Genomic DNA, 20,585 nt, shown 5'->3' with positions numbered 1-20,585 from the left:
GCACCTGCCCTCTGCGATCAAGAGTCACAGCCACGCTCTTCACTCCGAGTCGATCTGCCGTCAAACTCTTCCCGGCAACTTTAGGGTTAGGGTTTATCGTCGCCTTCTCCATGGAGGACGACCACCAGCCTGCCAAGCGGATGCGGAGCGATTCGTCCTCGATCGCTTCCTTCAACGGAGAAGGCGTCGACCTTTCTCTCCTGGAGGCGGTGGAGAAGTCGGCCCAGAACGGTGGGGTGGAGGTGCTTGACGTGCGCGCGATCAAGAAGCTGGTCCTCGCCTTCGAGCGACGGCTCAGAGACAACCTCGAGGCTCGCATGAAGTACCCGGACCAGCCCGAGAAGTTCGCCGACTCGGAGGTCGAGCTCCATGAGGAGATCGAGCGCCTCCGGGTTCTTGCTGGCGCCCCTGAGCTCTACCCGGAGCTCCTCGCCCTTAACACCGTCCCCTCCCTTGTTGGCTTGCTCGGCCACGACAACCCTGATATCGCCGTCGACGTGGTTTCCCTCCTCATGGACCTCACTGATGAAGATGTCATCGGAGATGACGACGACAATGAGGAGCCTGTTCGTGCCCTGGTGGACGCCCTCCTTGAGAACAATGCCCTCGAGCTCCTCGTTCAGAACCTTGGCCGTCTCTCCGAGGCCGACCCCGATGAGGCGGCTGCCATTCATAGTACCCTTTCCACAATCGAGAACCTCATCGAGGTCAAGCCTGCTGTTGCTGAGCTTGTTTGTGAGCGGACCAAGCTGCTTCGGTGGCTTCTTGGCAGGATAAAGGTGCGTGAATTTGATGCAAACAAGCAGTACGCATCGGAGATTCTGGCAATCCTGCTGCAGAATAACCCTGCGAATCAGAAGCGGCTCGGCCAGATAAATGGAGTTGATGCGGTTCTGCAGGCGGTGGCGGTGTACAAGTCGCGGGATCCAAACACTGAGGATGAAGAGGAGATGCTTGAGAACCTCTTCGACTGCTTGTGCTGTCTTCTCATGCCAATGGAGAACAAAGAGAGGTTTTTGAAGTCGGAAGGAGTGGAGCTTATGATCATTATCATGAAGCAGAAGAAGTCTGCCTATGGGTCGGCAATCAGAGCACTTGATTTTGCAATGACAAAATATTCTCCTGCATGTGAGCGGTTTGTGGACGTGCTGGGATTGAAGACAGCTTTTGCTGCATTCATGGGTAAGGCAAGTGCCATTCTCCTTTGTTTCCTTGCGTCACGTCAATGTTCCTTGTGCATCTTAGCTCTGGTTGTAGCTCTTTTTTAGCTCCTTTTTTTAATACATATTTATCATATGCAAGATGGAACATTACATATTTGCAATCAGAAGAATTAAACTTTAATTTATTTACCTAATCTATTATTGTATTAATATGAACTTCATCTGTTTTGATCTTCATTGATCTTAATTTTAATGTTATAATCGTCCATCTAATAAACTCACACCAGTACTTATTGATCACTATAATTATATAAAAAACCTAAGATATTTTTTCCTCATGAATTGTATTGGCACAAATATATGTTACTTGGAGTTTGTGCTTACAACTAACTAGTCAATATTTAGTTCAACGGCCTTCTGCAATTTTTTACAATTGGTAGGATATGTATGCTAAAGCAAATTTTGAAGTGGTACATATGAAAACAATTATCTGGAAACACATGCGTTTTGTCTTTACTTTTTATTACTCTTAGTAGCCTTCTAATGAGTAAGTGGGCTTTTAAACACCAAATATAGTAGTAGAGATGTGAATGCTAAAATGGATGCATGGGTCATTAGAAAGGATATAATAAGAATGCAAAAGATGAAGGCAATTAGGTGTAGCTCCATTATATGATAAACTAAGAGAAAAAAAAATGTTGAGATGGATGTGTTAAATGGCAACAAATAGATTCTACATTTAGAAGAGGGAGATGAAAGAATATATAGCCAATGTAATAAAACATGATTTAATTGAATTGCATATTGGTAGAACCTTGCAGAGAGCCTAATTGAAGTATGAGTTCCTGTAGTTGTTCCCAAAAGTTGTAAGTAACACGGTTTGATGTGATGACTGTTAATAGACTTTTAGAAGTACTTTACCAATGGTTGTTATCTAAGAATATATGTTACTGGAATTCTCAAATTGAGCAATAACCTTTTGACAAGTACCATGTAGTGTAATCCTGTATAAAGAGTTTTCTTTAGTTGATAAAAGATCCCCCATAGTATAGACATGATTGAGAATTTTGTTGGCAATTGTTTGGATCGTTATTGTGCAGCGCATGTTACTTCAGCTCATATGATACAAGCAAAACCTACTTTTGTTTAGGATTGAAATAGTAGATGTCAGATTACATAGTTAAAGTTACTGGAAGAGGAATCTATGTGAAGTAGTTGGTCAAGAGCAAGGATTGAAATCTCAAGCCGTATCACTCGATATCGGCGAAAAATTTCATTCCGCTAGCGGACTGACACCAGCACCGGCGTTCCGGTCGGGATACTGTCTAGAGGTGTCACTCGGATCTGGCGACGTCTTCGGAGGCGTCGCGCGGGCCGCACACGCCTCCGTCGCGTGTACCCAGTTGTGGTTGCCGCCTGTTGATTTTTTTTGAACTTAAGGGTTTTAATAATCAACTCCCAGGTATAGTTTGGAGATAATTTAAATATGTTTAATTAAAGTCAAGTAAAGTTATTGTTGGATCAGGTTGGACCGGCTAGAGGGGGTGAATAGACGGTTAATGAATTTAGCACTCGTCTCTTTAATAAAAAACTTGGTTGCAACTGGATCGTTGCTTCCAAGGCGATTAATGCTCACTCAGAACTCCTTTAGGCGGAGAAGCCTTTACAGTTGTAGCACAGAGACTTAGCTAGAAGAAAGAATACAAAACAATTGATGATCTAACTCTAAAACTCTAAGTCTATTTATAGATTAAGAAAACAAATCCTAATCGTAGATCGTAGATAGGTTTTTGCTCTTAACCATTGATCTGTAGATGAGATCTTCATCGTTGGTCTTTGATAAGCTTGATTTGTAGCCGTTGATTAAATAAGGATAAACTTTATCTTTAATAAAAGATAAAAAGAATTATCCTTAGTAATAATTAAGTATTTATCTTTGTATAATAAAAGATAAAAACTTAATTATCTTTTCTCTTTTTTTTCTTCAAAAGTCACGTCCAAGTTTTAGTCTTTTTGCTGGTCAAATTCAGCGGTCAAAGTCAACGGTCAAAGTCAATAGTTTAACTTTTGTTGACTTTTTGTTGAATCGTCGGTTGGGTGATTTCTGGCCAACCGGAGTTAGGCTCACCCGAACCCGACTCCGGCCTTTCGCCCTTCGAGCGTGCTTCCTCCCGGCTTCTCGTCTCTTGGACGTCGCGTACGTCCTTCTCGTTCCACCGGCGTACTCTTCCGCAGCTTTCGCGTCCCTCGAATTGCACCAAGCCCGTCGGCTCACTTCCCCGCGCAACCTTTCTCGTCCGCTACGTCTTACGCTCGACTTCCTCCGTACCTAAGCTCCTGCGCACTTAGCAGAGGGATTAACAAAACACAAGACCTAACTTAACCTGGTCGATCACATCAAAACTAACCAGGGCACCAACAATCTCCCCCTTTTTGATGTGCATCAACCCAGATTCAGTTAGGGTTAAACCAAAAATAAGAAAAACAAAATAAACAGGTTAAGCAAAAAAAATGTTTCATGTTAAAACTATAATCTCCCCCTGAACTTCAGCCTATTCTCCCCCTTTGATCACAGCAAAAAATCGGGGATTAAATATTAGGGAAGGAAAGATTAACTTTGAGTAACTGAGATAAAGTAACAGAAAAGATAAAAAAAATTTCCTAAGTGTTAAAATAGCAAAAAAAATTATTTTTCAAAAATAACATTTTCAAGAATTTTCCAAGTTTAAAATCTTTAAAAAATAATGTTATTAACAGAAAAATTTTGAAAAGTTTTGTAAAAATTGAGCAAACTTTTTTAAGAATAATAGAAAATTTTTAGAATTAAACAAATTTTCTGTGTCTTAAAGAAAACCCAAAAGTATCAAATTATGAAATTTTGATATTTAATTTTTAGAAATTCAAAATGTACTTAACAAATTCGGAAAAAATTCTGACAAAGTAAACATCTGATGTACAAATCTAGAAAAATTGGATCTGATTAAAATATATATATATATATATTTCAATTTGTTAAAATTAAAAATTAGATTTCATTAAAAAAATTCATAGTTAATCAAAATCTCAAAATTTTACATTTTAAAAAAATTAAACTTGAGAAAATAAATTACTTTTACATTTTTAAAATTTGAAAATTTAATTTCAAATGAAAAATCATGAAAAAAATAAAAAAATTTTTTTTTGAAAAGATATCAAATGTATAGCTGTTATATCTGTGCATTAAGGAAAAATAGTAACATAAACATAATTAGTTTAAGATAGATTTAGGAATCCAAAATAAGTTCCTATCTACCGGATTAACTAAAAATTTTGGCGGTACATAATTTTTAGAAATTTTTCTAAGTTGACCCTTATGGTTTTTCACATACCAATTTAGACCTTGAGAATAAGAATCCTTTTTGTGTCGCAGGCATGTAATATCGAATTCTAGTTTTGCGACTAAGTTTTCTAAATTTTCATTTTTAATTTTTAAATGATCAAACATATTTAGTGGACATGATATTGCTAATTCCTTTTTCAGATTTAGCATTTTTCTTCTATTTTTACATAAACTACTACATAGCGATTTTATAGCGGAAAATAATCTGTCAGAAGGTAATTTACATACCTCACTTACCATTTCATCGTAGCTGCTGTTTAGTGGTTCCTCATCGCTGCTGCTTTCATCAGATGATTCTCCCCTTTCATAGATGCTCATTTCTGAAGAACTCTCTTCTTCGTCTTCTTCTTGATGACTTGCCATCAGAGCAAGTCCGGCATACTCCTTAATTTCTGACTCGTCGGAAGACGTGTCGTCCCACGTTGCTTTTAGCGCTTTCTTTTTTCGCTGATTCTCCTTCTTCTTGTTCTTCAATTTAGGACAGTTGTCTTTAATGTGACCTTCTTCATAACAATTGTAGCACTTGACTGTCCGTCTTTTCTTTTCCTGAAATTTTGAAAACTGATTAGATTTAACAAATTTCTTAAATTTTCTTACCAGATATCCTTTTTCTCCTTCTTCTTCATCATCTGAGGATGTCGGTTCTGATTCCGTTGTCTTCGCATTCAAGGCTACACTGTTCGCCTTTCGACTTCCTGCAATTCTTGATTCGTGAAGTTCAAATGTTGAAAATAAACTCTCGAGCGAAGTTGTCTCGAAGATCTTTAGCAATAAAGAAAGAATCAACAAAAGACGACCAATCGAAATTTCTTGGAAATGAATTGAGCGCGTACCTCAGCGAATCTCGGTTACTTACCTTTTCCCCGAGATTCGTCAGTTCAGTTATCAAACCTTTGATCTTTGAGTGCAGATGCGCTACTGTTTCGCCTTCTTCCATTCGGAGATTAGTTAGCTGGTTCCGAAGAAGGTCCCTTTTGGCGAGCTTGGCCTCCGAAGTCCCTTCGTGTAACTCTAGGAATTTTTCCCAGAGTTCTTTCGCGGATTTGAACGTGCCAATTCGGTTGACCTCTTGCGCGGGGAGCACAGAAAGCAAATGGAATACGGCTCTTCCATTGGCCACGTAGTCATCTTTCTCTTTCTTGGTCCAGTTAATCTTTTCTTTATTTTCGGGGACTGCAAAACCAGTTTCCATTATAAAATCTAATTCAAAATCAGTTGAAAAGAATACCTCCATCTTGCGCTTCCAATCGACGAACTCCCCCTCAAATTTAGGCGGATAGATAACGGGTCCGACCATTTTGTCGGCGGTGCTGCAGTTGGCGGTTAGTCCTTTCTGCGGCGTCTCGGCTCTGATACCACTTGTTGGATCAGGTTGGACCGGCTAGAGGGGGTGAATAGACGGTTAATGAATTTAGCACTCGTCTCTTTAATAAAAAACTTGGTTGCAACTGGATCGTTGCTTCCAAGGCGATTAATGCTCACTCAGAACTCCTTTAGGCGGAGAAGCCTTTACAGTTGTAGCACAGAGACTTAGCTAGAAGAAAGAATACAAAGCAATTGATGATCTAACTCTAAAACTCTAAGTCTATTTATAGGTTAAGAAAACAAATCCTAATCGTAGATCGTAGATAGGTTTTGCTCTTAACCATTGATCTGTAGATGAGATCTTCATCGTTGGTCTTTGATAAGCTTGATTTGTAGCCGTTGATTAAATAAGGATAAACTTTATCTTTAATAAAAGATAAAAAGAATTATCCTTAGTAATAATTAAGTATTTATCTTTGTATAATAAAAGATAAAAACTTAATTATCTTTTCTCTTTTTTTTCTTCAAAAGTCACGTCCAAGTTTTAGTCTTTTCGCTGGTCAAATTCAGCGGTCAAAGTCAACGGTCAAAGTCAATAGTTTGACTTTTGTTGACTTTTTGTTGAATCGTCGGTTGGGTGATTTCTGGCCAACCGGAGTTAGGCTCACCCGAACCCGACTCCGGCCTTTCGCCCTTCGAGCGTGCTTCCTCCCGGCTTCTCGTCTCTTGGACGTCGCGTACGTCCTTCTCGTTCCACCGGCGTACTCTTCCGCAGCTTTCGCGTCCCTCGAATTGCACCAAGCCCGTCGGCTCACTTCCCCGCGCAACCCTTCTCGTCCGCTACGTCTTACGCTCGACTTCCTCCGTACCTAAGCTCCTGCGCACTTAGCAGAGGGATTAACAAAACACAAGACCTAACTTAACCTGGTCGATCACATCAAAACTAACCAGGGCACCAACAGTTATCTTATTATTTTTTTAAAAAATATTATAATTTTTATTTTTAAATATTTAGATTATGTGTTTTATTTTAGTTAATATATTTTATATTTTAAAATTACCGAAACCATACCGACACGTTACGATACGGTATCAAAACTGTATCGTTCTGGTTCGTGATCAAAACCTCGGCACGGCTCTTGTAGTTAATAGAATTTCATCATGTTGTCCTCAGAACATGGTGATCTATTGCCTTTTAAGTTAGTTGTTTCCGTGTTTTGAAGGGAGCATTTAACTTATTAATGTTGCTTTGAGCTTGTTATATGCTTCTTGTTTGTTTATGTGATAGTAGTTAACTTGGCATATAGAAAAGATTTGTCTATCCTTTGGTTTTTCTATTTTCTTCTTTAAATTCATTATTTCTGAAGCAGTCAGCACCAAGTTACATCCACTTATGACCACATAAGAATCGTGTAGGGCAAACCAATTTCCATCTTGTTAAAATCCAAGTCATGTCAACAAAACCAATTTAATTGGATCATTTCTAACAAAATAAACAATCATAATCATATGCTATGGATTGCTTAAACCATATCTATATATTGCTTTGATTGACTAATATGCATTGCATGTCAGTAATACCAATTTGGTTGGATCATTTCTAACAAATTAAACAATCAGAATCATATTCTATGGATTGCTTAAGCCAATAAGCTAATGTTTCCAACAAAATAAACAATCAGAATTACAAATTAACCATCACTTTGCATACATGTTTCTTGTTGGTTTGCCTTGTGGCCATACAAAATTGGTAGCATTGGCTGACTCGTAGCATATATGCTGTGTTTTATTTTGTGTGATGTCAATATGTAGAGAAGTTTAAATGGAATCACATATTTCTTAGGATGATTAATTTAATGTGATTAATTGAATATATTATATGGTACTTATATACACACACAAATTCCTACTCATTATTATGAATTATTGTCAATATCATTGATGTTACTTGTATCATTTCATATGCTTCTGCCCCCTACACGTGTTTGCTTTGCATATGTTATTTGGTGGTTTGATTGCATACCCGCTTATTAGTTGATGCTTTTTGAAACCTTTTGTTTTATATAAATTTGATGAATTTTGTAGTTATCCTGTTAGATGGTCCCTAGATTTCTTTTGTTATATTGCCACTGAGTGGGGCACCTCCCGGTGTGTGGGAATTACACCCCTCGGGTGTGACACCTTTGTTTTGTATGCTCTTACAATTATGTTATTCCAAATACCATACAGATTCCATTGAAGAAGAAAAATAAGAGAGATAGATCACAGGAGGAGTTGGAAGAGCGCATTGTTTCACTTATTGCTTCATTATTTGGTAAGTTACCAAGTCAAGTGCCTAGAATGCATCTGTATCATGTTCTTTGTGCCTCACTTAGTGCTGTTGGATAAATTTATTTTACATTAGTTTACTTGGCATGTCCATGATTTTTTTTTTTTAGCCAAAACTGGATTATTACCCTATCAACATGGGTTGTAAGTGCTCTTCAACAAACAAAAGCCCTTCATTGTGGCGAAAATAAAATAAATAAAAAACAAGTGCTCTTCTAATGGAAGTTGGATGTTACAATGAGGTTTTGACCATAAATATTTTATAGAAAAGGAAAGATGCTAGAAAATCATTTCATACTTTAGGAAGATTAAATGTAAATGATGGCACTACGGACAAATAATTCATTTTTTATTTAAAAAAACTGTAACTTGGATTTTGTTTGGTTATATACTGCTAATAGAGAAATAGACTACATGTTATCCCAACTTCCGGATTCCTGTACCTTTAGGTTTGGCAGATTGCAGTTTACAATGTAAATTTGAGTAATTTGAACTTGAAACCTGATTGGGCCTTAATAAATTGACATGCATCTTTTTCTTAAATTTTATTAATATTTTAAACATACTAACATTCCTTTTGCTATATATTGCATCTCTTGACAGGTGGCATTTTGAGAGGTTCAAGAAGGGACCGATTATTGAGCAAATTTGTAGAAAATGAGTTTGAAAAGATAGACCGACTCATGGAACTCTATATGAGGTTAAGTTAGGAACTCTGTGATTCTCATTTTCTTGGTGTATTGCTTCTGTCCAATTTTTTCTTCGCTAGTGGGTTCTTACCTCTTTAAATTTTGCAGATACTCTGACAGGGTAAAATCAGAGACTCAAAGGCTTGATGCACTTGAATTGGATGATTTAGAGGTCACTTTCTAACCTGATTCCCTATTCTTCCAATATCCGTTGTGGACAAATCTGGGACCAGTAAATGCTTGCAAAGCCTAACCTTGTCCTCAATATATAGATTGACGAAGAGGAGCTCTACAACCGAAAGCTGGAGGCTGGGCTTTACACTCTTCAAGTATGCACAAGATAGCAGACGATTACAATGTGTAATTCTTTCCCATTCCTTCACTATAGTTTATTCGCTTTCTGAGTCCCTTCTATATTTGCAGTTAATTGCTGTAATTTTGGGGCATCTCTGGTCATCTGAGTAAGCCATACTAAAAGAGATTTTTTCCTAACTTATCGACTCTGCTTGTCTTTTCATTTGAGGTTAATTTTTTATTACAGTCATCCCAGGATAAGGGAGAGGATTGAGCTACTACTAAAACAAAATAGATTGACAAAGAATGATGTGGGAGAGATACTTCAAGTATGCATTCACTTATAAATGTTCGACTTCGGTTTGATAACTGTAGTTCTCTTGCTTGTCTTTTTTGACATCTCTCAATATATCTATTAGCTGCCAACATAGATTTTTCAAGTTCCATTGTAGTTTCAGGAGTTATGACTGTTGTTATGATATTTTTTATAATACATTATAGAATTCTGCTAATGATCCTGATTTAATTAGAACCTCAATTTGGAATCGCAGTCAGGTGAATACAAGGTCTAGTTTAGTGAGAGCGGACTTGAGCTTAACTTAGTTCCCCTCAGGCAGATGTAGTTCGGCCGAGGTGAGCCAGTGCTTTTTAGGTTTCATCGAGGTTGATGTAGTTTGGCCAAGGTTAGCTAGGGTTAGATAGGCTCACCTAAGATGGTCGATGGTCGTCTCAGGTCAAACAGCTGGGTTGCAGTGGAATGGACTATAGGTCAAAGTGAGGCACTTTGTTCGGTTCATAAGTGGCTGTGCCTTCTCTTTTGTCTCTCTTTGTAAAAAGTTTTAAAGTTAGAACTGTCTTTCTATCAAGTATCAAGGACTTTAGACTTTTTGTTGTCAATATATCAACACCAAGGATTTCGCCAGTGTGCCACCATGATCGACAAGGTTGATACTTGATTCATTTATGATTATGTGAGTTTATTTTCATTCAAATAAATTTGTATAAAGACTCGCATGATCTGTCAAATGTCTGATAAAATGCATAATTGTTTTCCTCCTATGCTAATTGTACATGTTGTAGGAGTATCATGATAACATCGGAGATCTTGATGGACCCGAAGAGAAAGAACGAGCTCAAGCAAAGATCCAAAGGTTCATCTCTGCACTTTAAAGCATTCCTTCGGTCGAGAGCAACATCGTATCAATTCGATATATGGCGGATGCTAGTAGATAGATACTAGTAATGAGAAGCTTTTGTGATATTTTCTCACGCAGTGTGTTCCCTTCTCATGTCATTTGAATTAACCCAAAGATCATGTTCTTGGGATTTGCCTGGCATTCTGTTAATTCATGTTCTGAACTGTAATTTGTGGGGAACAGAAGTTGGAGTTGAGGTTTAAGTGTTTTTAGATTATCTTGTTTTCAAGATATTCTTCAAGATCTTGAAATTGTTAAATTACTTTTCATCATTTTAAAATCTTTTATTATCTCATTCTCTTATCATTTTGATGATTTTTGAAAGTTAGTGGCATTCTAAAATGAGGTTTAACATTGGGATGAAAATCAATATTCGTAACTAATTGTATGGTATTAAATTAATTATTATTTTTTTATGAGTCTAAGTTGATCAATTGATATTAAGTCGTTGAATTAGATTGGTTTATCTATTGAATTGTGTCCCATTCAAGTATCTGATATTTTGATTTAATCAATTTATGAAATTTAAAATCAAAATCGAAAAAAAATTTATATTTAAAAAAATAAATTTTTTTAAATTTCTAAATGATGACTACAAATTTTAATTTAATGTTGAGTTTAACTCCAATTTGATATTAAACTATATTTATGTTAAATAATTATTAAAAATTACATTATATGTTCCTCAAATTATATATATATATATATAGTAAACATAAGGAGGCGTTTTGGGCAATTATCGATGATTATATGCTTAGTAATAAATAAATATGAATACGGCCTCCTTCCTTCTTTAGGTTTTCGAGGTGCTGAGCTGCGGAAGGATTTCTGCAGATCCAAATCGTCGGCCATCTCTTGCCGGCGTCCCTTTCGCCTCCTCCGCTGAGTCTCTACCTTTCGCTTGTTCTCTCTCTCGCGTGCGCCTCCATCGTCTCCATCTACGTCTCCGTCGTCCTCGTCATGTCGGGGGAGGAGGAAGAGAACGCTGCTGAATTAAAGATCGGTGATGGTGAGTAATTTTCGTTCTTTTGGAATTACTATTGAATGTCTTACCTTTCCTCTTTTGTTTTATAATTGTTTGGCCATTTTTTTTTTTTACAAAGTCTCTGTTCCGGTAAGATTCCTGTAACCGTGTAATTTAGTAACAATGTTTTCTTGTAACCCTGTAATTCGTAACAATGTTTTCTTGTGACAAGCTCATTTGATTTGTTCTTTCATGGATATATGACTTCGGCTAAATGGATCAAGTACTGCTTAGGTTTTGAATTGCTTTTTCCCGTCCTTTCTTATTCTCCTTGTTAAGGTGTGTATTGTTTGGTTGAACTCGAAAAAGCAAACTGGACCTAGTTAACTTTGCTTTGGTTTTTCTACTTATTGACTGTTTAGTGTGGTTTAATGAATCTATTTTTATTGGATTAAGTTTCAGTTTTTATTTTTCAAAATTATTTTGACCTGAAATATCAAAATGTAATGAATTTCGATACAAGTTTGGAGCATTTCTCATCATTAATAATAGGAAATGATGAAATAATTAGTTAAATTTTGCTAAGTTGCATGCATGTAACTTAAAACATTAAATAGTTTTTTTCCCCTTGTAATTAAATATGAAACAGTTTTGAATGTTCTAATGAGTATGTATATCAAGCTCTAATTACAAACATAAGAGATGATTATGCATTTGAACCTTTAACTAAAAACATAAAATTTTTATAGTGTTAACATTATATAAAATGTTTAATACTATGCAAATACAGGTTAAACTGAACTGAACTAAATCAGCAATCCTAGATAAAATTTTCATGGGTTTGCTTTTTTGTTTCCATTCATAGATTCACTTTTAATCCTTTTTTTGCCATTTTGTTTAATACTATGCAAATGTTTTATCTTAACGTTATATCAATTGTCACGATTTGTACTAACCGCTCACATTTTGAGGATATTCTGTAGAATTTTGAAAAATGACATGGATCTGAAGTCTTGGTTAACCCTTCATAGCGAATGATTAGACTTGTTTATTAAAATTTTTTACTTTCTCATCATCTTTTGTTCATACCTAGTTGACCACAATGCTTATGCTTCCATAATGTGATACAATGAGAAAATTTTTCTTACTTTTACCATGTGACCATCAGGATTTTTCTGTGAGTCATAGACCATCAATTATTTTCTCACAAAATCAGTACAACCATAACTGGCTACCGTTGGTTAGCGTAGCTTTAATTTGTATTTCATGCTGAAGTTTTCTGCTCATTTTCATGTCACTTCAAACTTAAATTTTTACTGGGTTGACATTATTGTTATTTCTTTAGTTACAAGAAGTTATACTATTTCTGTCATTGTTGATTTCTTTAAAATTCCAGAGTTTTTGAAGGCCAAATGTCTGATGAATTGTGAAGTTGCTCGAATTCTCGATCACAAATATGATCAACTCCAGCAGATGTCTGCTGATCCTACAAACCAGATCTCCCAGTGAGTGCTGCTTCACTTTCATCATTTTGTTGTTGTCTCTTTTGCCTTGTGACAACACTTTCACATTCACTTTCTTATCTTTAGCTTCACTGGCATTCTTGTTATGATTCAGGGTATTTGAGAAATCAATGCAATATGTCAAACGCTTTAGTCACTACAAGAACACAGATGCAGTGAGGCAAGCACGAGAGTATCCTTAATTTCGTCATTGTGCATGAAAGAACGTTTGTTCAATATATTCAGTATGGGCATCTAGGTCTGTATTTTCTTGTGTTCATTCCTAATTTTCTTCCTACAAGTTTCAAAAGTTTCAACCTTAATTGATTTCATAGAGTTCTAAGCAGATACAAATTAGCTGAGTTTGAGGTATGGCCATTTTTCCGTCTGAAATTCCAGGGGCATCTTGTAACATTTAACCATATTAATGTTCATTTGCAGCTTTGTGTACTGGGAAATCTCTGTCCTGATACTGTTGAAGAAGCTATTGCAATTGTCCCATCTATCAAGGTATATTTCTTTAGAACTATCTCATTAAAGGAGAGTTTTTGACATGTTATTTGCGTGCTTGGCTCGAATTCGATAAGATTTTTAGTGAATATGCTCGAACAAATAAATGAACGAGATTGAATATAGTCAAGCTCTGTGTAGCTCTCTGCTGAGCCTGCCTTGTCCATTCGATGGATGTCCTAAATGTTTTATTCAATAATGTGGTTGCATTTTGTATAACAATGAAATAAGATCACACATTCATTCAGGGGGATGATCTTTTGATATAGATGGTATTCATACATCTGAACCCTGAAGAGTCAGTCCATTATCATCTGTGCTTTCCCCGAATAAAATCTCGATTCACTTCACTCTTTGTTCTTGCATTTCAAGGTTGATTTTATTTTGCAACTAATGGATTGCACATTGGAAATGCTAATGATTCACAGAGCAAAGGTCGGAAGCTGGAAGACGATGCGATTGAGAAAATGCTGCACGATCTCTCGCTGATCAAGAAATTTGAATAGCGGGCGCGCTTACACGATGGATTGTGTGACTGCTGGAACCAACACAAATAGTCGAGGCTTTGCTCTTAGAATTAATATGTTGTGCAAATTGCTTAATTCTATCACAGGGAATAATACATGCTTTGGATACTAATGGCATGAGGAAGCATTGTAATAGTAGGAATTGTTGTTCCAACATCTGCTTCAAATTTGGATCTCCTTCCAGTTGCATCTTTCAGAATTTGTGACTAGGTTCAAAATAACAGATTTCAAAAAAAATTTAAAATCGTACATTAAGTTGATTTTAAAATCAGCTCGCACTCATTGCCCATTGGTGGTGGTGCACTTTAATTCTAAGATCAGCTTATACTTTAGAAAATTATAATTATTTTAATTTTAGGAATAAAAACACATTCTATTACTCTTTTTTGTTATTATTATTATTCAAAATCTAGGATGCTAATATGTCTTCTGTTGCAAACTAATTTTAAAGATAACATATTGTTAGTTTAGAACAAATGCCTAGAGCAGACTGTTAGATTTGGAAGGAATGGTAGTCGGAATCAAAACATAAATCTACAGGCCAAACAATCAGTGTATCTCCTCCAAACAAACCTTTCTTCTTCTATTTCTTCTGTCGTTTATGATCTTTTTTATCGAACAAATTTGATATCACGCTTAGTTCATAGTTTACCAAGAAAACAACAAACAAATCAACAATATGATCAAAAGAGTAGCTTACAGGATGCAAACTAGTTGGCCTATATCGATTGAACCAGAGTTTCGAATGAACAAGAAACACTATAATCGAGTTGCGCGCAGAACATCAACAATATAAAAGCGAGAGTGTCACAGAATTGGTCAGTTGGAAATACTATGAAAACATAACATAAGAAGTATGATTGAATGAATAGCTTACACAATCCAAACTAGTTAGATCAGTTGAACCAAGTTTCAAATGAACATGAAACACTTTAACTGAGTTTCGCCCAGAACATCAACAATATAAAAGCTGGCGTATCAAAGAATTAGTCACTTGGATTGACTTAGTCGTGAGAGTTTAAATACTGATACACAGACCTTGAAACAAAGCATTTCTCAATCCTGATGAAGCAATCGTAAACTCTTTGAACCATACCACAATCTAGCTGATTGCCACTTTCCGCTAAACTCGTCTCTGGATACTTCAGATACAGGGTTTATGCTCTGTTATCAGCCGAAAAACTGCTACTGCTTCAATTAGTGAATCGGGTGGTACTGAGTTATCTCACGTTTAGGCGGCAGCTTCCTCAAGATGAAAAGTACCGAGGAAGAAGGCAGGATCTCAACAAACTGTAAGAGACAGAAATGTAGCACATCATTAAAAAAATAGCTCAAATAAATGTCAATTATTGACAAGAAAAAAAAATGGTGAATCAACTCTGAATCTTGTAAGATTAAATGGATATATTCATTACTATACGATTGCTGGTCCAAAGAAGAACAATGACTGTAGTTTCTTTCAGTGATTGAGATGAGAAGAAATCAGAATAGCAATTCATTCATTTAAGCCTCCCCCATTGTAAACTCATGTGAGCTTAAAAAATTAGGGCACCATCACAAATTCCCTCACTTAGGGCATGCTTCGAGGGGAAAAAAAATAAAAAAGAAAATAAGCTGACAGAAAATTTTGCAAGAACAAATGTTTTACAATTCTTTTCCTATAAATTTTTCCCTGCTTTTTTTTTTTCTCTATCTATTTCCTTTCTTTGTAGAAAACTGGCCCTTAGTATCACAAAATTCTCCAATTAAGGCAAACGTCTCCATAATCGACCCGAATTGATAACATGTGAGATCCAATACCGGCGTAGGCATACACAGACAACCCTTTTCAAATGCCTTATCATATGTCACAAGCAACCCAAATAAGAAAAATGGTTTATGAACTTACTATGCCTACGCATTGACCCAAAATCCTTAATTCTAAATTAACAATAATTCCTTTATTAGCCTACAACTCTACTTACATGACTAGATAGTCTAGATTAGGGTATCACATATGCCCACTTTTTCTCTTTTACAAACTTTTCTAGTTCTTAAATCTGCTATATAATTTTTTTATGTTGATATTTACTCGTACAAATTCTATCTAGATTTGATGTACTTTATTTTTTACAAACTTTATAAATCTATGATCCTGTGTTGGTTTTTATTAGTATTTTATTTCTTTTACAAGCTAAACTCAACTAACAGGGGAACTGGATCAAACCTCACTCTGAAAAACACCAGCAGAGTTGTGTTTTTATTCACATTCTATTTGTTTCACTACCTAAACTCAATTAACTTTGAATTTGACCAAAATAATTTTGGTCGACCACAACAGTTATCCCCTACCAAACATTGAAGAGATAGAAAATATCAGTTCTACAAGATATTTTTAATAAACAAAATGGACATCGGTGTTAATGAATTGTCAAATAATGTTTGTATCAACTATTTAGAGTAGGCAATCTCATCCTTCCATTGATCGCAGTGTCAATTAAATATTAAAGGTAAGAGGAGCCTTGACGCAACAGTAAAATTGCTGCTGTGTGACCTTGCGGCCATGGGTTTGAGTAGCAGATACAACCTTTTGCAATGTAGGATAAGACTACATACAATAGATCTAATATGGTCCAATCCTTCTCCGGAACTCCATATTGATAGGAGTTTCGTGCACTGGGTTGCTCTTTATTATTTAAGATCATATCTCTCAATTAGAAGACACAAAACTTGATATCATATTAAAATACATCCATTCCCATAGTACCACTAACTTCTACAAATACAACTACTATGTTATGACAATCATCATCATATATACATCCAAGCAGGGTAGTGGGTGTATGAAATTCAGAATATGATAATACCATGTAGTAGACGAAGTTCAGAATTGGGTGGTCGAGAACATCAAATTCTGCAGTTCTATCAAAAGCACTGATGCACATCTGAAAATTAGAGTTCAAATAAGTAAAACTAATATGTCAGTTATCTCACAAGAAAGGTTATGAAGCAAAGCATAAGTTGTAAGTGACCGAGTGCCTCTGGACTCTCTATACTTACCATAACACATCTGAATAAAAAACAGAGGAAACATATAGCTGTAACATAGCCAATCTATACAAGTGAAGGAGAAAAAAGGTTATCAGTGACGAATGCAAAAGTGAACAGTATAATAGGCCATAATATACCTCCTGCAACTTCTTTTGACGCCCTTTCGATTCCACAGGGAAGTGCTTCAACATTAAGAAAAGCCTAATAATAACATAATATAACTTCATAAAGCAAACCAAAATGAGTGCTGTAGGAGGAATGAAGTTCTCATGATTACAAAGGGTAAAACTAGATTATAGCAACAACAATATTATAGTAACAAGTTTATTCATCCTAGAAACTTCTGGTTTGTTCCAAAATACCATAGGAGCGAAACACCATAACAAGCGGGGTGATAAATGAGTAAAACCTTTGAGCAAGTCTTAGCTGCATAGCCAGCATCGACTAGCAGGGTCTCATATTAATCTTTTTGATCTCTTAAGCTCAAATTCTCCAAAATTCCCTACCAAGGAGTTTGTGTAAGAATAGTGAATCGATATCAATTGGAAAAACCCACTCTTGCATCTAATAGCCATCATACAAGAAATCAAATTTCAAAAAAGGCACAAGAATGAGGCATCATGTTTCCTTCTCTCTGACTGGCAGCATTACTTCACATTTTACATGCCTGTAATGTTTTTTTTTTTGGTGTGACTGCTAATAGTTTTCTGTATTTAAAATCTCGGAGATGGATGCAGGCCAAAACTGATATTGTGACGAATGTCAGGCATGCAAGATGGGAGGGCACAGGCTTTCCCATAATCTTTCCTTTACTATGCAAACAAATAAACCATAACAGAGACCCGCTATGAAATAGGACGTTAGTGAACTTAAAACTAAAAACATAGTATCATAAAAGAATGAAAAAACCATAAGAATTTGAAGTGAATATGAGGTGACAACGTGTTCATTAGCAGATTTGACATACCTCCCACCATACAAAAGGAAACCAAAGGCAGCAAACAATGAGACACCTGTTGGAAGCAAAAAATATTTCCCATATTATATTTCATTCACGTATATTGGGTTATTAGGTAACATAGTACCAAGAACCAAACCTGCAAATAACATTTGGGGGACAATAGTCATGGGTTGGATTGGCTTCCACCACAAGACCAGCCAAAGTGAGATCTGCAAACAATTGAAAAAATAAGATGCCACTCTCAAAAATCGTCAAGGCAAGTGTAAAAAAATGGTAGCCCAATGCATGAAGCTCCTACCAATGTGAGATCGTGTAAAAAATAGTTAGACCATATTGAGTCTATTGTAATTACAATAGAGTAACATATATGAGCTAGAGTGAATCTTTTTTCCCCATTCCCCTGCCTAAACTTTTGTCACAAAAACAAAAATCATACTAGAGCCATCTGATCTAGTATTTCAATTTTCAAGTAAACAAAAATGTCAAGGAAGACACAGGTCTATTGACCATCTCAAATGCATAACTGAGTTCAAGCATAGATACCAGAGAAAGACCAATAGTGAAGACTACAAGTGTCATAAGCATACTTGAAGACACACGCGAGGTAGTACAATGCTAGTTGTCATAACGATACTAGGATAGTATAGAAAAGAGTTTTGAGATGCCTTTCTTTTGGTTCCTCATTGTTCTTTCTATCTCCTCATAGTCCCTGCCAAAATGCACAAAACATTCATCTAGTTTTGAGAGTCCAGGTTCATAATCGACCAAACCATCCAATAAGGTCCAGAAGATAATTACTTCAGATGTAATTCACAGCAACTGCATGAAACATTCATCTAGTTTCCTCTCTTTTTTCTTCCAAAAGATGACACTCTTCTACCTCTTCATCGTCCATTTATTGTCCAAACCTTATGCTCACTATACCTAATTTACCTAAATTTCATTTGAGTGACAACTTAGAGGTAATAACTAAGATGAAATACAATAGTGATTATGCTTATTAGTTCACTTTAACTAGTACTCTGATATATCTAAGCAACAAAAGAAGAGGATTGAATCAGAAGGGATAACTGAAGTCATCAATGAACATGAATCAAACACCATAATCCATTTGGAACTTGCAGTAAACCTTTCCATGGAAATCACATACTAATAGTATGATTATCTGTGACCTCATAGAACCATGGAGAAATAACAAAATCCGCTGGCTAGAGCCAAGACCACTCATGTTGCAAGGATTAGAACTATGAACGAGATAAAATACCTAAAAAGGCATATGAACCATGTATATACAAGGATATAAATTATTAACCAGTCAAACTGCAAAAACACTATAAGCCTTTTTCAACTACAGAAATAAGCACAATATTAATGTTACAAAGAAAAATTACCTGTGTAACATACACAACTGCATTAATTGCATAGAATGTAGGCCTAAGCTCATCAGTAGATACTGAACGTGCCTGAAAATAACACCAAAAAAGAAATAAGCACACGACTCAGTTTGAGTTCTTTAAACAATCACGGATCATAATTGTGATACCAACCTGATAGTAGATTTCTGCCCAAAATAATACCAGCAATGCATACGTAGTAAAGAATGCAAGACCAGGAAAGTCCAGAAGAATATGCTGAATTATCTGAAACCCCAACAAGTATATACATGCACTCAATAAGACGAAGCATATATCAAAAAGGAAGAAGAAGAAGAAGAAGAAGCAGAAAAGTAGCCTAGAAGGGCACCTCAGGGCTTATTTTCTCAATACCCCGACGAAATACAAAGACCAGTGACCGAACTGCAAATCGCAAGTAAAAACTAATGCCAAACATGAACATGCAAGAAGCAGATTACTAGAAAAGTCATCTTATTTACCGCCGTCGACAAGGAAGTTCAAAAAGTAGAAGACCTTCTGCGTCGTCCAACCAAACTCCGGCACTCTACATTCAATCCTAATCAATTGAATCTGCAATTAAGGAACTTAGAGAATGAACACAACGATATGCAACAATAATTCCACGCAACTGTAAATTAGTCAAATTTCCCAGTCCAGCAAACACCAGAATTCAAAATCAGAACAAAATAGCATCCATTTGACAGATAAGCCGAAACGAAAGAGCGCACGATCGAGAAATGCAGTTGAAGCAAAAGGGAGGGAGGGAGGGGGATTACGAGGGCGACAACGGACAAGAGGCCGTAGAGGAGGGCGAGTGTGTGGAAGATCCGATCTTGCCACAAGCCAGAGCCGTTCACCTCGTCCCACCACCCGGTGCCGCTCCGGAGCGCTAGAAAGGCCGCCGAAGTCACCATAAACCGGCGCATCCTCCGAGGGCGACAGTCTCAGGCGATTCGAGGTTCTCCTCGCCGACCGAGAAAGAGAGAGGAGTGAGAGAGGGAGAGAGAGAGAGAGAGAGGATGGGCAGGAATAACACGAAATTTTCAAACTGTATATTTTTTCAAAATGCCTTTTCAAATTTTGATAATGTTAAAATGTGCTTTAAAAATTTAATTTTAATATACAATATTTTTTAAAAATTTATAACATTAATCGATTATTTAAAATCTAAAAAATTTAATCTTTTCAGATTCTGCATCTAATAAAATCTGAACTGTCTTAATTAATACTTTATTTTTAAAAAACACTCGATCGTTTGGTTACGTTTTGAAAATGCTATAAAGATAATACTTAATTAACATTTAATCAAATTATTAATTGCTAAAAATATTAGTATGCATATA

The 20,585-nt window shown here is 36.2% G+C and overlaps 3 protein-coding genes across 4 annotated transcripts; 2 read left to right on the top strand and 1 right to left on the bottom strand.

Annotated features, from left to right (window-relative positions):
- Positions 1-29: 29 nt before the first annotated feature.
- Positions 30-10,644, top strand: LOC141827450 (uncharacterized). The gene is made up of 8 exons (XM_074714698.1): positions 30-1,187; positions 8,077-8,161; positions 8,779-8,875; positions 8,973-9,036; positions 9,137-9,193; positions 9,288-9,325; positions 9,406-9,487; positions 10,239-10,644. The coding sequence occupies exons 1-8, from the start codon at positions 111-113 to the stop codon at positions 10,326-10,328; spliced, it is 1,590 nt and encodes a 529-aa protein (XP_074570799.1). The 5' UTR covers positions 30-110; the 3' UTR covers positions 10,329-10,644.
- Positions 10,645-11,121: 477 nt separating this feature from the next.
- LOC141828117 (DNA-directed RNA polymerase II subunit 4) lies at positions 11,122-14,060 on the top strand. 2 transcript variants are annotated; one of them, XM_074715488.1, is made up of 6 exons: positions 11,126-11,363; positions 12,715-12,823; positions 12,936-13,013; positions 13,156-13,189; positions 13,262-13,330; positions 13,759-14,060. In XM_074715488.1, exons 1-6 carry the CDS (start codon positions 11,315-11,317, stop codon positions 13,834-13,836), a joined length of 417 nt encoding a protein of 138 aa, XP_074571589.1. In that variant the 5' UTR covers positions 11,126-11,314; the 3' UTR covers positions 13,837-14,060. The 2 variants fall into 2 exon arrangements, with proteins under 2 accessions (XP_074571588.1, XP_074571589.1); XM_074715487.1 differs by having other exon boundaries at positions 11,122-11,363; positions 13,156-13,330.
- An 863-nt stretch (positions 14,061-14,923) lies between these two features.
- Positions 14,924-20,171, bottom strand: LOC141826568 (protein TOM THREE HOMOLOG 1-like). The gene is made up of 11 exons (XM_074713826.1): positions 20,019-20,171; positions 19,722-19,812; positions 19,592-19,644; positions 19,396-19,488; positions 19,240-19,311; positions 17,985-18,057; positions 17,855-17,900; positions 17,025-17,088; positions 16,897-16,950; positions 16,704-16,781; positions 14,924-15,147 (listed from the first exon to the last, which is right to left on the bottom strand). The coding sequence occupies exons 1-11, from the start codon at positions 20,166-20,168 to the stop codon at positions 15,055-15,057; spliced, it is 867 nt and encodes a 288-aa protein (XP_074569927.1). The 5' UTR covers positions 20,169-20,171; the 3' UTR covers positions 14,924-15,054.
- Positions 20,172-20,585: the final 414 nt, after the last annotated feature.

Source organism: Curcuma longa, chromosome 4 (genome assembly GCF_044706935.1).
Source record: "Curcuma longa cultivar G26 ecotype Majalengka, Jawa Barat chromosome 4, ITB_CL_G26_1.1, whole genome shotgun sequence".
NCBI classification, from domain to species: Eukaryota; Viridiplantae; Streptophyta; class Magnoliopsida; order Zingiberales; family Zingiberaceae; genus Curcuma; species Curcuma longa.
Note: the sequence above shows the minus strand (reverse complement) of the source record. Positions and strands in the feature narration are given on the sequence as shown.